Source organism: Anomaloglossus baeobatrachus, chromosome 2 (assembly GCF_048569485.1).
Source record: "Anomaloglossus baeobatrachus isolate aAnoBae1 chromosome 2, aAnoBae1.hap1, whole genome shotgun sequence".
NCBI lineage: Eukaryota > Metazoa > Chordata > Amphibia > Anura > Aromobatidae > Anomaloglossus > Anomaloglossus baeobatrachus.
Genome location: NC_134354.1, coordinates 400584131 through 400601632, shown reverse-complemented (window position 1 = coordinate 400601632; position 17502 = coordinate 400584131). Strand labels below are relative to the sequence as shown.

The 17502-nt window shown below is 45.0% G+C and overlaps 1 protein-coding gene across 1 annotated transcript in view; it reads right to left on the bottom strand.

Annotated features, from left to right (window-relative positions):
• Positions 1 to 2446: 2446 nt before the first annotated feature.
• STPG1 (sperm tail PG-rich repeat containing 1) overlaps positions 2447 to 17502 on the bottom strand; it is a 202562-nt gene continuing 187506 nt past the window's right edge. The window contains exon 9 of the mRNA XM_075336094.1: positions 2447 to 2703. Coding sequence (XP_075192209.1) covers positions 2630 to 2703 — 74 coding nt within the window. The 3' untranslated portion in view covers positions 2447 to 2629. The remainder of the gene's footprint in view (positions 2704 to 17502) is intronic.

Sequence of the window (17502 nt, the reverse complement as noted above, 5' to 3'; positions counted from 1 at the left end):
ACAGATTTTAATAATTATTTCCTTGTGCTTGTGATTCCTATGGGAATCACAAACTAATGGCACCATCTCTGATGATACCTTTAGTTGTATGGGAAACCGGGACCCCAGTACTGCAAGCCAAGAATACCAAGTACTGAGCCACAGTGCCTTCATCTATATACTCTACAATGTCCCACAAACCCTGAAATAACCCTGAAATCGTTCTTTGTAATTTATGTTGTAATAAATATATTTTATTATTTTACTAATTGATTTCCCATTATTTCTGCTACTACATGCATTTAATCTGTGTCATCACCGCCTCCTATTTATGAAGTAGGCTTCTTGCCTTCTTACTGCTTACCTACGAACCACACCAAAGTTATTATTTTTATAATTACTCACGAAAGCTGGTTTGTTTTCTACCATTGTTCTTCCCATGTTACTGTTGTGCTGTACAGGTCAGAGCTTGACAGATAATAAAGCACTGTGTTTTATATTGATAAATGGTATTTCTAAGCAAACATCCTATAAAGTTTGACAGCGCTGTTTAAATGCCCAGAAGTAATAAGAGACAAGCAATACATGGATGCATGGCTCCTCTAGAACTGTAACATGACTTGGCATTAACAGTACTACGAGATATACTTTAACGTGGCTACTGGGCAGATATATAAATGGACATTTTTGAATGCTAAATATCTACATTTTTTCTTATATTTCCTTTAGCAGTAATGCATGTCTATATTTTTACATTCATGGTTTGCATGCTTTAGCTTTACAGAGTGCAACTGTCTTTTTTGTTATTATATATCATGTTCATTTATGCACCTGTTCAACACTGCATGTCAGGGAGTGCCATCAGTCTTTTTGTCTAGATTATGGGGTCATGCCTTCTGACTGTTTACCCCTTCCCCATTAGCTACAGGTGATTTTATTCTCCAGTAGCAGGTTCCTACGCTCCCATACACATGGAGGTTTTTAACCCAGAGAGAGGCGTTAGAATAGGTAGCAAGTATACGAGATATGCCTTGACAAGGCAACTGGGCAGATATTGAAATGGCCATTTTTGTATGATAAATATCTCAATTTTTTCTTAGATGTCCTTTAGCAGTAAGGCATGTCTATATTCTTACATTCATGATTTGCATGCTTTAGCATTACAGAGTGCAATTGTCCTTTTTTTGTCATCAAATATCATGTTCAGTTATGCACTTGTTCAGACTGCAAATTTGGAAGTGGCGTCAGTCTTTTTGTCTAGATTTTGTCTGACCGTGCACCCCTCCTGACATTAGCCACAGGTAACTTTATCCTTTATAGCAGGTTCCTACTTGCCCATACACAGGAGGTTTTTAAACACAGAGAGAGCCTTCTGTTAAGAGTAGGTACCCAGTAATGTGAGATTACCTTGACATGGCTACTGGGCAGATATAGAAACGGCCATTTCTGTATGATAAATATTTAATTTTTTTTTCGATTTTCTTTAGCAGTAATGCATGTCTATATTCTTACATTCATGGCTTGCATGCTTTAGCATTTCAGAGTGCAGCAGTCTTTTTTTTGTTATCTTAGCATTAACATGTCCACATCTGATAGTAATTGAGATTTAAATGCTCACACAGATATGAAAGGCTCATAGCGAAAATTAGTTATGAGATTCTTCTGACCAGAAGATCAAAGTGATAATTTATTCATTGCCTCCCGGCTCGAGCTATATTAGGGTGCGGTGAGTATGATCTAATTTTAAAGTCAACAGGGAATGCCTTCAGCATGTGACCCTCGTAAATATCCTGGAGGAGCCCCACTTCATATTGAAGAGTTTGTTGAAAGGGAACCAATCATTGATCTGAGCACTAGAATTATTCTTCACCTTTACATTATCTTCAATGAGAGGTGGTGCATCGAACTGCAACAATCATCTGATTTTATTGTAAAAAAAAAAGCTTTATTAGATGGTGGATGATTTGACTCTAGATACTGTTCTTCTACTGTGTTTTTTTTTATGAATCCCTAATAATAGGTTTTAATAATATTTTCTTGCTGTATCTATGATGATTCTCTCGATAGATTGTGCACAATCAATATGCTGGTTCGTTTAGGTCTTTAATTAATGTATTTTTTTAACATGACATCTGTCGGCAGCAGAAATTAATGGTAACAAGTATGTATTATATGGAACCCTAAGACATTAGTGGAAGCCTGCAGATTACCAGAGATTACTACTACAATCGACATGACTCTCAGCTTTAGCTAAGATTGAATTCACAATTTGATGACCCCTTTATTCATGCACAAAGACCTAATAAGGCCATATTCACAGTAGCATCATGCTTTCAGGTATTTTCATAGATTCAACAAGTGTTTCTGTTATATCTATGTACAAGAGACAATAAGCTGTTCTGTCATCCAAAAGTGATGGATAGTTGATGAAACTGAGCATAACAAAAGAGCAACTAATGGGATTTTTAGGTCGATTTTATTTACAATAACCAGTTTAACATGATAATTGTGACTCTGAGACCAGACACAAGAATGAGTGCAGTACTGTTTATATACGATGGTTTGAAGTTGACAGAAATGTCACTTTAAGCCAAGTTTCCCAGATGTGCTCTTCAGATGCAGTTAATTTGAGCCCGGCTTTGTGTGTGGCCTATGCTGGAACCCATTTCTTGTCACTGTTGTAAAGAAAGGACTGTTTTCCTGGGACTTCAGGACGATAAGCACCTGTGGATGACAGAACAAAAAAACATTTATCTTAGCTAAATATTGTGCTCATAGTCAGTGTCAGTACGATTAGAGATTCAGGTAAGTTACTTTGTAAGAATGCTTGATTTCATTACTATAGGTAATGATAATATGTAGCTGCTAAACAATGGTGCAAAAACATAGCAAAGTTCTTACAACTTGAAATACAGACTTGCATCATGAAACCTCATATGGACTTAAAGAAGTGGTTCACCCATATTTATTTTATTCTTATATTATGTTGAGAAGCAAGGTTTCTCTCAAATACCTTGTGTTTCCAATAATGCCTGTGAGCGGCGCTATTACGGACCTCTCTTCCCCATTGCAGGACCCCTGGGCTACGTGACCTCGGGGATCCGGTGATGTCACATCAACTTCCTGCTCACCTGACATCACCGCGGCCGGCCGCAGTCTCCATGAGTGACAGGGCTGTGGACGGAGTTTCACCGCTAGTCGCAGCCTAGCATTTCTCTTGCTTGCGCTTTCTGCAAGCAAAGGAGGAGTGAGCAGGGAGGTGATGCGCTGGGCTGTGATGAGTGGGGGAAACTGCGCCCACAGCCCAGTCAATCACGGAGACTGGTGTCGGCCGCGGTAATGTCAGGTGAGCAGGTAGTTAACGTGACAAGTGATGGGGAAGAGCGGACTGCAATAGTGTCGCACACAGGCGCTATTGGCCACAAGGTATTTGAGAGAAAGTTTGTTTCCCAACATAATATCGTTGTAGCCAATAATGAATATGGGTGATCCACCCCTTTAATACTTTGCCTTCTCAGCACAATGGGTGACTGTAGTCAGTATAAAGGAGTATATGTTGGCTGCACTGCTCAGTGAGAAAAAAGGATTGACAACAGTGGATAATAGATGTAGGTACGGTATATTTGTCTGTATTTCCAAGTTATACTGACTGCTTCATCAGAAAAGTACAAGAACCCACACGGCAAGTATCATATACATATCCTGTTCTAGATAAAATAATATAAGCACGCAGCTTGCAGTGCATTGGATTACATGCAGCAACATCTCTCCACATCAATGCGATGAATATTAAGGCCCATTAACACGGCATGATTATTGTGCACCAATGTTGCTAGGAATGCTTGTTTTGCAATAATTTGTGGTCTAAACAGGTTGTTGATCACCTAACAAAATGTTTGTCAAATGAAATAATTTTTTATGCTGCACAAAATATCATTCCTGTCTAGAGCACATCATCCTATGCAAACAGGACTCACACTGCGAACACCAATGGCAGCTAAAGCACACTGACCGATCCATTACAGATTGTTCAGCTTGCATCTGGAATTAATGGTGCGGTATAAGTGAGTAAAATATATAGTATTGAGGTTTTTAGGCTGAGAAAACTTTTTCATACTATAAATAACAATGCAGCCATGTGATTTTTACCATCCTTGAGAAATGGACCATTATTTTCTCATTTGTTCCGTATTGCCTCCCTGTGGTAATTTTTTCACTTAAAGAGTTATTTTCATAAATCAATAGGTAACAGAGAAATCTGCTTCTTTTTCTGCCAGGACTGAACTTCCATTCTCAAAATTCTCAATTCATGGGTAAAATTTGTATTCAGTCAAGACATTATAGGATACTAGAAGGTGGCCCGATTCTAACGCATCGGATATTCTAGAATTTACGTATTGTGTAGTTAATGTATGATTTTTGTTATATATATATATATATATATATATATAGATGTTGTTGTGTGTAGTTGCCAAGTATTTGTGTAGGGCGCTGTAAATGTTTTGGGTGTTGTCTGGCTGTGGGGGTGTGTGAGAGCGGTGTTGTATGTGTGTTGCGTTGTGTGTGTTGCGTTGTTTGTGGAGCGCTGTGTGTCTGCAGCATTCTGTGTGTGGGGTGCTGTGTGTGTTGCGTGGTTTGTGAGTGTGTGGGGTGTGTGTGTGTGTTTTGGGGGAAGTATGTTTTGTGCAATGTGTGTGTTGCGCGGTATGTGCGTATATTTCTGTATGCCGCGGTGTTTGTGTGTTGGGTGTTGTGTGTGTGCGGCGTTGTCTGTGTGTGTGTGGGTGTCTGTGTAGAGCGGTGTTTGTGGTTCCCAGTGTGTGTGTGGTGTGTAGTGCGGTGTGCGTGTGGCGGTGTGTGTGTGTGTGTTTTGGGGGGAGGTGTGCACCCCCATCATGCTCCATCCCCCATGCTGCGCATCCCCATCGTGCTCCATCCCCCATGCTGTGCACCCCCAATCGTGCTCCATCCCCCATGCTGCGTACCCCTCATCGTGCTCCATCCCCCATGCTGTGCACCCCTCATCGTGCTCCATCCCCCATGCTGCGCACCTCCCATCGTGTTCCATCCCCCATGCTGCGCACCCCCCATCGTGCTCCATCCCCCATGCTGCACACCCCCTATCGTGCTCCTTCCCCCATGCTGCACACCCCCTATCGTGCTCCATCCCCCATGTTGCGCACCCACCATTGTGCTCCATCTGACATGCTGCGCACCCCCCGTCGTGCTCTATCCGACATGCTGCGCACACCCCATCGTGCTCCATCCCCCATGCTGCGCACCCCCCATCGTGCTCCATCCCCCATGCTGCGCACCTCCCATCGTGCTCCATCTCCCATGCTGCGCACCCCCCATCGTGCTCCATCCCCCATGCTGCACACCCCCCATCGTGCTCCATCCTCCATGCTGCACCCCCCCATTGTGCTCCATCCTCCATGCGGCGCACCCCAATCGTGCTCCATCCCCCATGCTGCGCACCCCCCATCGTGCTCCATCCCCCATGCTGCGCACCCCCCATCATGCTACATCTCCTATGCTGCGCACCCCCCATCGTTCTCCATCCTCCATGCTGAACACCCCCCATCGTGCTCCATCCTCCATGCTGCACACCCCCCATCGTGCTCCATCCCACATGCTGGGGCCGCCGGGGGCGGGTCCGAGCGTGGCAACGTGTGCCAGGGGCGGGGCTGAGCGGGCGAGGCGTCAGCGTATGCCGGCTCTCTGCACATGTGTACCGGGAGCCGGAGTATGCTGGTAACCATGATACACATCGGGTAACTAAGGGAAGCACTTCCTATAGTTACGCGATGTGTATCATGGTTACCAGCGTACACCGGCTCCGTCACGATCCCAGCATCGCAAGGTTATGTCCGCCGGGGGCGGGGCCGAGTGTGCCAACGTGTGGTGGGGGCGAGCGAGCGAGGCGTCAGCGTATGCCGGCTCCCTGCACATGTGTACCGGGTGCCGGTGTACGCTGGAGAGGGGCTGAGCGGGTGAGGAGTCAGCGTATGCCGGCTCCCTGCACATGTGTACTGGGAGCCGGTGTACGCTGGAGCGGGCGATGCGTGCGGAGGGCCGGGGCCAGGCCGAGGCGAGCGGCCAATCCGTGGGGGGGCGGGGCCAGGCCGAGCCCAGCGGCCAATCCGACAGTTGTCACTCTAACGACACTGTCACGGTGACACAATTTTGGAGCAAGACAGGAGCCGGTGTACGCTGGAGCGGGCGATGCGTACGGAGGGCCGGGGCCAGGCCGAGGCGAGCAGCCAATCCGTGGGGGGGCGGGGCCAGGCCGAGCCCAGCGGCCAATCCGACAGTTGTCACTCTAACGACACTGTCACGGTGACACAATTTTGGAGCAAGACAGGAGCCGGTGTACGCTGGAGCGGGCGATGCGTACGGAGGGCCGGGGCCAGGCCGAGGCGAGCAGCCAATCCGTGGGGGGGGCGGGGCCAGGCCGAGCCCAGCGGCCAATCCGACAGTTGTCACTCTAACGACACTGTCACGGTGACACAATTTTGGAGCAAGACAGACAGACAGACAGACAGAATAAGGCAATTATATATATAGATGGCAGCTGGTATTGATGAGAGGCAGCTCCCGTCTACATAGAATTGCCTCAGTAGCAACAGACATTAATGGAAAAATCTCCCTTCATTGAATACAGATTTTACCCAGGAACTGATCATTTTGATCCCAATATGTCATTAGAACATGTACAGAATCAGTCAAGTATGTTGTTAAACTAAAGATTGCTGAAGACATTGAAAGGATTATGCAGAATATGGCCCCTTCTATGACAACTGCCTCCCCAGCTATGCCTAATTATCAAGTAGGGGATACCTCAGTGGTGAGGCCAGCCATATAATTTGATAAGCACTGGTTTTAAATACTTCTGTAAGATAATTGAGGAGGAGAAATGTGTTCCCATTTACTCATATAAGGGTAGATGCCAAGGACGGACAGTGCAAGATGGAATTTGGACTGAGCAAGGTGAGCTCAGAAATGCACCTACGCAGCTTAGGCCTCCGACACACATCCGTTAAAAACATGCGTGTTTTGTCTGTTTCCATATATACCGGACAAACGTGCACCAATGTTAATCTATGTTTGTGGTCAAACTTGCGTTTTTCATCATGTCCGTGTGTTCGTGTCCGTGATCCGTATGTGTTTCCGTTTTTCACGGCAGCATGTCAGTTTCCTGCATGGAACACGCACACATGGACACCATGAAAGTCAATGGTTTGGTGCGCACAAGTACGTGACACGGATGCATCTCCGTATGCTCCGTGTACGTTTTGCGGGTTTTTTTTAGCGATGTCGGTCATTCTTTCTTTTTCTGTCTATGTCGGTCAATCTCCCTCAGTCCGTCGGTCGGTCTCTCTGTCTGTCTGTCGGTCTCTCTCTGTCTTGTCTGTCTCTCTCTCTCTCTGTCCGTCGGTCAGTCTCCCCCCTCTCTCATACTTACCGGTCCCCGATCACCGGTGAGGCGCTGCACGGCTGTTCACTAAACTACGGCGGCTTTTCCTCTTTTGAAAAAGCCGGCCGCTCATTAATCAATCTAGTATTCCCTGCTTTCCCCGCAAACCGGCGCCTATGATTGGTTGCAGTGAGACACGCCCACACGCTGAGTGACAGCTGTCTCACTGCAACCAATCACAGCCGCCGGTGGGCGGGTCTATACTGTGCAGTAAAAAAAATAACTAAATAATTGAAAAAAAAAACGACATGCGGTCCCCACCATTTTGATACCAGCCAGGGTAAAGTCACACGGCTGAAGGCTGGTATTCTCAGGATGGGGAGCTCCACGTTATGGGGAGCCCCCCAGCCTAACAATATCAGCCAGCAGCTGCCCAGAAATGCCGCATCCATTAGATGCAACAGTTCTGGGACTCTACCCGGCTCTTCCCGAATTGCCCTGGTGCGTTGGCAATCGGGGTAATAAGGAGTTAATGACAGCCCATAGCTGCCAATAAGTCCTAGATTAATCATGGCAGGCGTCTCCCCGAGATACCTTCCATGATTAATTTGTAAGTTACAGTAAATAAACACACATCCAAAAAATCCTTTATTTGAAATAATTAACTAAAAAAACCCTCGTTCACCAATTTATTATGCTCCAAATACCCATCCATGTTCGGCGTAATCCACGGAGGTCCAGCGTCGCTTCCAGCTCTGCTACATGAAGGTGACAGGAGCGGCAGAAGAACACCACCGCTCCTGACAGCTCCACACAGCAACTGAGGTGAGTATCGCGATCAGCTGAGCTGTCACTGAGGTTACTCGCGGCCACCGCTGGATCCTCCAACTGTGACAGCAAGTCGCCCGAGTGACAGGATGAAGTCACAGGTGAGTTGCGGTCTCGGGTGGAGGATCCAGCTAGCCGCGGGTAACCTGAGTGACGGCAGCGCTAATTGCTCTGCTCACTTCAGTTACTCACGGAATAAGCGGTCACCGGTGAGTCCTTCACAGGTGACCGCTAATCAGTACGCGACACAGACAGAGCCGCGGGATGAGGATGAAGTTGGGTGAAGTTCACCCGAGTTCATTCTTAGCGTGCGACTCTGTCTGCTGTCAGCGGGTATGTAGCAACATGTTACATCACACACGGACATTTCACACGGAAAACACACTCACACGTCAGTTACATTTCACATGCACACACGGCTAGCATACGCAGTTCACACAGATGCCACACGGACCATAAAAACGGACACAAAAACGGGACACGGACCCGAAAAACGGACCGTAACACACGTGCGTGTTTTTTCACGGATGTGTGTTTCAGGCCTTAGACTGTATGACACTGTGGACAAAGCATAAACACTGTATGAAGCTATCTATGTTGTATGGCTCTGTCATAGCGCTCCACAGGCCATAATCGCATACTTTATCCGAAGACTATACTACACTGTGAAAAAATATACTATGCCATATAAAAATGAGACCTTCCATCTTTCTTTTTGAGGACAACCATTGAAGAAACATGCATTTTGGTGTATAACAAAGCTACAACGGCTATATTTTACTTATAAGAAGTGATGAGTGGACTCACAGGTAACCGGGACCGGCGAATGTAACTAGATTTTTAAAAAACTGGTTCCGGGCCATAATTTATCTCAGATATCTGGCCGGACGCTGGTGCACATATAAGTCTATGGAGACCAGAATCCAGCGAGTAAAAATGGTGGTAGAAGTTATAGTGGAATTTGAACAAGCGCTTCATACTTAAGGCCACTTTACACGCAACGACATCGCTAACGAGATAACGTTGGGGTCACGGAATTTGTGATGCACATCTGGCCTTGTTAGCGACGTCGTTGCGTGTGAAATGCAGGAACGACCGTTAACGATCAAAAATACTCACCATATCGTTGATCGTTGACACGTCGTTCTAATCACAAATATCGTTGCTGCTGCAGGGATGATGTTGTTCGTCGTTCCTGCGGCAGCACACATCGCTATGTGTGACACCCCAGGAACGAGGAACCTCACCTTACCTGCGGCCGCCGGCAATGAGGAAGGAAGGAGGTGGGCGGGATGTTACGGCCACTCATCTCCGCCCCTCTGCTTCAATTGGGTGGCCGCTTAGTGACGCCACTGTGACACCGCACGGGCCGCCCCCTTAGAAAGGAGGCGGTTCGCCGGCAACAGCGACGTCGCTAGGCAGGTAAGTTCGTGGGTGACGGCTGTTAGCGATGTTGTGCGCCACGGGCAGTGATTTGCCCGTGACGCACAACCGACGGGGGCAGGTGCTTTCACCAGCGACATCGCTAGCGATGTCGCTGTGTGTAAAGTGCCCTTTAGTCTCCAGCGCGGCTGTAACTACTCCCGCGACCACTCCTTCTTCCGGGGCTATGGGAGCAATATTATTGATTATCCATATCAGTTTTTTTTTAATTATTTATTTAAAATTTATATATATATATGGTTTGTTGTAAAAAAGGTAATCACTAAATGCCTCTGGTTGCCAGAGACATGGACGGTCATGTTCAGTGATTGACAGCTATGTCTATATACACAGTCATCTCTGTATACAGTCAAACAAGGACAGCTGTCAATCACTGACAATGCCACAATCTGATTTCCCAAGCACAAAAAAACAGCAGGCATTCAAATGAAAAGTCAAAATAAATCTTTTCTCATAAGAATATATACATTATATCAATCAGCTCATCCCACTTCCTGCAGACCTGCCACCATGTTCATCTAGACAACTCCACTGTAACATTATGCAGAGTACTCACAATCTTTGTAGAGACCGTGGTCTGGAATACTCTAGAACACTATTGTTTTGAGAGCCTGACTTTTACATTTGGGACACCTCTTCTCTTGTGGATTGCAGCAGGTTTCCATCCTTGTATTTTATATTTTTTCAATGATTTTAGAAGATACTTTAAACTAGAAATTTTCGCAACATCAAAACAGGAAAGCAAAGAGAGGAACGCTAATAACACTATTAGAAGCCATAATCGCTTCTAGTCTTATTTTTTGACTTCCAATAGATTTATATACTAAAGTATGTCGCCGAAAGCGCCTGAAGAATAGACGTGTCATTTCATTTGAACACTTTGTTTGTTTTTTTAGAAACCTGGAGTTAAAAAACAGTCAAAAGTGTAAACATACGCACAAAAACAAATTTTTCCATAAAACATGAATCAGAAGAATCTTTTGAGCATTTTTTGAGCACTTTTTCCAACATTATTCACAGTGGACCTGCCCACAAAAGGCTATAAAATAGTTAAACGTGCAGCTGCCTCCACTGCAGGTCGCTGGTGAGCCACCTGGGTCTTGAGTTCTTCAGGTACTGAGGCAAGTGATTTACATCACAAGGCGGGCAACACACGTCATTGATGTCAGTGACAATTATAGACATAGCATATTAAATGTCTTTTCATTACAATCAGGCCACTTTCAATGTGAACTGGATTATTTTATTTGGTCTAAATCAAATCTGATGGCCGAATCGAGCAAATCTGCCTGAAATGTATGTCATGTCATACTATTAATCTGTTGTGATCTGTTGACGATATTTAGCCTTAAACGACAAACTCATCATTATCCACAATAATCAGTTCCTTCTCCACTGCAATATCAGTAATCTCAGTCTGTATTGAGAGAATGGAAGACAGAAAGTAGATATACCTGTACATCATTCTGACCAGCAAATTCGGAAAGGAAGAATGATCCCCATTTGCAGGATTGGGAGAGTCCCTTTTCTAAATCATACTATATACCTCATTAACTGGAATTCTTTTAGCTTTATGATTGATGGATCAGCTCCAAGAGATACAGTCTTGCCAATGGCGTTATTTCAACTACAAGACTGTGATATAAAATCAGAGACATTAAAAATAGGGAATAAGCATGTCTGTTTTGGATACAATTATTTATAGCAAACCACATGACACAGAAAAAATTATATGAAACAATAGTGTTTCCTGTTATAGTATGTTGTACTGCTGACTTCACAAAGTGCCAACACTGGCTGTCTACCAGATGAGTCAGACCTAAAAGGACTAGCAAGTCATGATCTCACGTGTGAGTATATACCAACCCTTTCCCTATTACCTTCCAGTAGCTAACTGGAAAACAAAATGACTGTTGTGATATTTCAGTACCTTGTACTAAATAAAAGTACAATAGATCACAAAAGTGTCCACACCCCTCACATTTTTGTAAATATTTCATTATATCCTTTGATAGGACAACACTGCAGATATGTCACTTTGATCAAACGTAAAGTAGTCAGTGTCCAGCTTGTATAACATTATACGTTTGGTGTACCATCTAAATAAGTCAACACACAGTCATTAATGTCAAACCACTGGCAGCAAAAGTGAGTGTACACCAAGTGAAAATGGCCAAAGTGTCGATATTTTGGGTGGTCACCATTATTTTCAAGCACTGCTTTAACTCTCTTAGGCATGAAGTTCACTAGGGCTTCACAGGTTGCAACTGGAATCCACTCCCTCCTACTTGATGACATTACAGAGCTAGTGGATGTTAGAGACCTTGAGCTCCTCCACTTTCCATTTGAGGATGCCTCACAGATGATCAATAGGGTTTAGGTCTGGAGACATGCTTGGCCAGTCCAGTACCTTTACACTCAGTTTCTTTAGCAAGCCAGTGGTCATTTTGGAGGTGTGTTTGGGGATTATCTCTGAAGGGAGGGGATCATGCTATGCATCAGTATGTCATAGTGGATGTTGACATTCATGGTTCCCTCAATGAACTGTAGCTCCCCAAAGCCAGCAGCATTCATGTAGCCACAAACTATGACAGTCCCACCACTATGCTTGACTGTAGACAAGGCACACTTGTCTTTGTACTCCGCACCTGGTTGCCACCAAACATGTTGACACCATCTAAAGCAAATAAATTTAATCTTGGTCTCATCAGACCATAGGACATGGTTCCAGTAATCCATATCCTTAATCTGGCAGAGAAACACTGCCGGCAGCCAGCAAAGGCGCTCAATACAGTGAAATCCTAGGTGCATTGCCCACTGGGAAGTATGCAAATCAAAAAAGGTCCGTGGAGCCTCTGTTAGGAGTCTCGACACAGAAAATAGCCAGATATTCCTCTGGGAAGGACCCAGCCAAGGAGTGGATCTTTTTAAGGAAATCACCATAACCACCATATTAAGTGGCCCATTTAGTCAATATCCAACTCTTTGACGAATTTAAAGATATGATAAGGGAAATACCAAGGCCAGTTATCCATCCACAGACAGCTGTTTCGGGGTATTGCCCCTCATCAGTGTGGAGACCTGGCTGGTCTCCCCGAGATCAGTGATTGTTTTGTCTTGCTGGTCTACTAGGCATTGCTCCCACCTAGCCAGATTCCTGCTCTACACTGATGAGGGGCAATACCCCGAAAAAGCAGTCTGTGGATGAATACCTGGCCTTGGTATTTTCCTTGTCATATCTTTAAACTCATCAAAGAGTTGGATACTGACTAAATGGGCCACTTAATATGGTGGTTATGGTGGTCTCCTAAAAAGAGCCACTCCTTGGCTAGGTCCTTCCCGGAGGAATATCTGGCTATTTTCTGTGTCGAGACTCCTAACAGAGGCTCCACGGACCTTTTTAGATTTGCACATGTCCTTAACTACTTGTCTTTGGCTAAATGTTTGCAGGTTTTCTCCTGCATCATCTTTGGTAAAGGTTTCCTTCTAGGATGAGAGTCATGTAGTCCAATTTGAATCAGTATGCAGTGTCTGGTCTGAGCACTGACAGGCTGACCCCCCACCCCCACCGCACTGACCTGACAGGCTGACCCCCCACCCCTTTAACCTCTGCAGCAATTGTGGAAGCACCTTTATGTCTATTTTGAAAAGACAATCTCTGGATATGACGCTGAGCACGTGCACTCAACTTCTTTGATGGACCATGGCGAGGCCTGTTCTGAGTGAAACCTATCTTGTTATACCTCTGTATGGTCTTGGCCACAGTGCTGCAGCTCAGTTTCAAGGTGTTGGCAATCTTCTTATAGCGTAGGCCATCTTTATGTAGAACAACAATTCTATTTTTTCAGATCCTGAAATGAGGAGCCATATTGAACTCCCAGTGATCAGTAAGAGAGTGTGTGAGCAATAACACCATATTTAACACATTTGCTCCCCACTCACACCTTAGCCCTTTTAACACCAATCAGTCACATGATGCAAAGGAGGGAAAATGGCTAATTGGGCAGAATTTGGCAATGTTAACATAGGAGTGTACTCACTCTTGATATCAGCGGTTTAGTGTTTAATGGCTGTGTGTAGAGTTATTTAGAGGGCACAACAAATTTACATTGTTATATAAGTTGTACACTGACTACTTTATATTGTATCAAAGTGTCATATCGTCAGTGTTGTCCTATGATGAGATACACAAATATTTACAAAAATGTATGGGGTGTACTCACTTTTGTGATATACTGTATGTCTGTAAATTCTCTGAAGGTTTTAAACAGAAATGTCTGCTTTATATAATGGCATCTGTAAAATGTTGAAAATGGAAAATAAAAATCAATCCAATAAACATAGTACCCCCCCCCCCCACTCCGCTACAATGGCAAGTAAACGTTTGTGCACTCCTGGTCAAAATTACTGTTATAGTGAACAGTTAAGAAAGTTGAAGATTAAATTATCTTTAAAAGGCATACAATTAAAGATTACACATTTTCTTTGTATTTTAGAGAGGGGATTATGTTCATGTTTTACATTAAAAAATTAAGAAAAAAGGTAAAATGGGTCAGTGCAAAAGTTTGGCCATCCTGCATGGTTAGTACCTAGCAGCACACCTTTTGGCAAGTATAACAAATTTTAAAACACTTTTTATAACCAGCCAAGACTCTTTTGATTCTTGTTTGAGGGATTTGCATTCATTCTTCCTTGGAAAAGTCTTCCAATTCTGTGAGATTCTGGGGTCGTCTTGCATGCACTGCTCTTCTGAGGTCTAGCCACAGATTCTCTATGAAGTTCAGATCAAGGGACTGTAAGGACCGGAGGCATAGATAGGGGTTCAGCTTGGGGGGATGGGGGGGGGGGGGGGGGCTATAGTCCTACAGAACATTCAAGAGATCACTGTGCAGTTATATATAGTAACTTACAGATGACCTTCTTTCTGGTGGAGTTGTTCACTTTTCCTGTCTTTTCCTTCTGGTCCAGACTCACAGGCCAGCTTCTTCCAGTCACGACTCATATAAAGAGTTTACAACCAAAACACATCTGACTTTTCACATTTCTAGCACCACCCCCATCTATTTCCAACCTGCACAAACTCCTCATCCTGCTGTCACCCCAATATTCAGTTGCTGCCGTATGTGTCCATATTACTGCACCTCTTTTGTGGCGCAAAAGCTGTGCTCCTCTTACTGCCCCACATAATAATGCCAGCATTGGTATTAATACATGGTATTAATGCCGCCTTTGTGTTCTCTGGATGGTAAAATTGCCTTTTGAAAATATTAATGTCCTGAGCAAGTGCCCTGTAAAAGTGTCCTAGAAAGTAATAATGCCCCCTATGTGTACCTTTGATGGTCACAATACCCTGAGTGCTTCTATAACAGTAGTGGTTCTTAAGTACCCACATAACATTTAATAATGTCCCCTAAGCCCACCCAATGTACAGCTCCTCTATTTAGAGTAAGATGCCCCTACACCTCCCCTATACACAGTGTGATGGGACTACAGCTCCCCCAAAACAATGGTGCACACACTATATAATAGCCACCACAGCAGCCGACACACTGTTTAATGATCCCCGCAGTAGCTCCCATATTGTATTATGACCTCCATAGTAGCCCTCAAGCTGCATAATTGATTACACCCAAAGTAGTGCCCAAAGTTTATGACTGCCCCTACATACCCACGCTGTATAATGACCAACATATTAGCTCCCACACTGTATAATGGCCCCCACATTAGCTCCCTCACAGTATAATGACCCCCACATTAGCTCTCACACTGCATAATGGCCCCACATAAGTCCCCATACTGTATAATGCCCCCAAATTAGCTCCCACACTGTATAATGGCCCCCATATTGACACCCACACTGTATAATGGCCCTCACACTGTATAAGGGCCCCCAAATCAGTGGCATAACTAGAGTTTGACTTGGATCTGGCCCCCACCCCCTGCATGTTGGACAGATGTATGGGCCATTGTTGCATTCAAAATCCTATAAGAACATATGAGTTGTCCTTTCCCCCTTCATTATGTAGTAATGTCCGCCACTCTCTACTAATGTCCCTTAAACCATCCTATTCTCACTTAATTCTGGTTCAAAGATCCTGATGGCTCCAGCGTGGTCCAATCATCATGCTGTCATCACACACATAGAACATCAAAGTCCGACACGGCGTGATCACGTCAACACGCTGGGACTTTGACGTCCTGTGTTGCGCTGGCGGCTCGGCCACTACATCTCCTACTGTTCTTTATAAACAACATATACATGGCTTGATTCGATAATCACTGGGGGAAACACAGCCTGGAGTTCCCACAGGGGGGGGTGCCTACTTCAAAGAGCATTTTGAACAAAGAGGGAAGAAGAGATATGGCACCAAAATTATTTGCAAAAGTATTAAATTTTATTCACATAAAATAGATGAAGATACAACTTATTTTCATGAGGATAAATAGTACAGTATCAAATTAGAACACAAATTAGAAAGAATGAGGCAACCCAGGGATGAGGATGCAAGTATAAGTAGAACACAAAAAAGGGGGGGGGGAGAGGTGTGAAGTCCTACTCATTGCCAGTAACGAAACCCTGGGGGGGTGGTATATAACTGGAGTGTATTGGTCCAAAAATTGGACCCCAGCCCCCCAAGGTAGTAAATAGACCAAATGACCCTCCACAGGGGATGTATGGTCAAGGATTGAAGTGCATGACCAAAAAACAGGTAGGCAAAATGGTTAGAAAAAGTAAAAAGAAATAATCTCCACCAGAGTAGTCGTGGGGCAATAAAGAGGAGGCTGAAGTGTTGTGTGTAATAAATTCTAGTCGTGAAGCCGAGAGGTGCCAGTTAGCACATAAACGGCTAATGAAAATTACCCAATACACACACACAATCAGGTCCTTTATGCCCGGGCTAGTCGTGGAGCTGGAGAGGAAGGAAAATGCACACACACAATCAGAGCATAAATGCCCTGACTAGTCGTGGAGCTGGAAAGGAAGGGAAGGAATGTGAAAGGTCCCATAAAGGGGCACAGAGAAGGCAGATAAAAATAGTTAGAGGGGTGTGCAGCCCAACTCAAGAAGTGGACTAGTCATGTGGCAGAGAGAGGAAGCAAGTGGATACAAAGCAGGAAGAGTAAATGTGAGGCCAGGCGGTGCAGTCCAGCACAATGACGGCCAAGGTCAAACAGGGAAAAAGAGGAAAAGCGAGTCTCTAGACCCACAATAGTTATGTGAGTCAGAGGGGAGTAGGAAAGAGGAAAAGTGAGACAAATGAAGACTACCTGTGCAAGTGGAGGGGGGTCGCGGCAGGAGGACGAACCCAACAGCTGTTTCGCCTAAGCGCTTTTTCGAGGGAAGTGGAGGAGAGAGTGGGGCTGGCCGCTATATACAGGGGCAGCACAGTTGTTTTCAATCAATTAAAGATGGTGTCCGAAGAATGCGCATGCGCCGGAAGTCGAGGCCAGCGGGCGGAGCGAGCCGAGACCGCCGAGGGTAGTGCGCATGCGCGGGAGAACGGACGTCTCCATGACTCCCACGCATGCGCACAAGACGGCCGCGGCCAGGCAACGCCGCGTCAGCAGTCAACGGACCGGCAGATGCGCAGGGACACCAAGTATGAGTGGAACAATGAAAAGGTAACAGGACAAAAATATTAGTAACATTTGGAATCGGTAATGCAAAACAATACATAGGGGAATGAACGGCATAATAGATGGACAGCATGGAAACATCAGGAGACGAGGCGTCAACAGGGTATGTGAACTGGTGGTTATAAGATGCCGGTATACTTCAATCCAGACAGACCATGCCATCCAAGTTATCCACCGGTGGAAGGGGAATAAAGAAG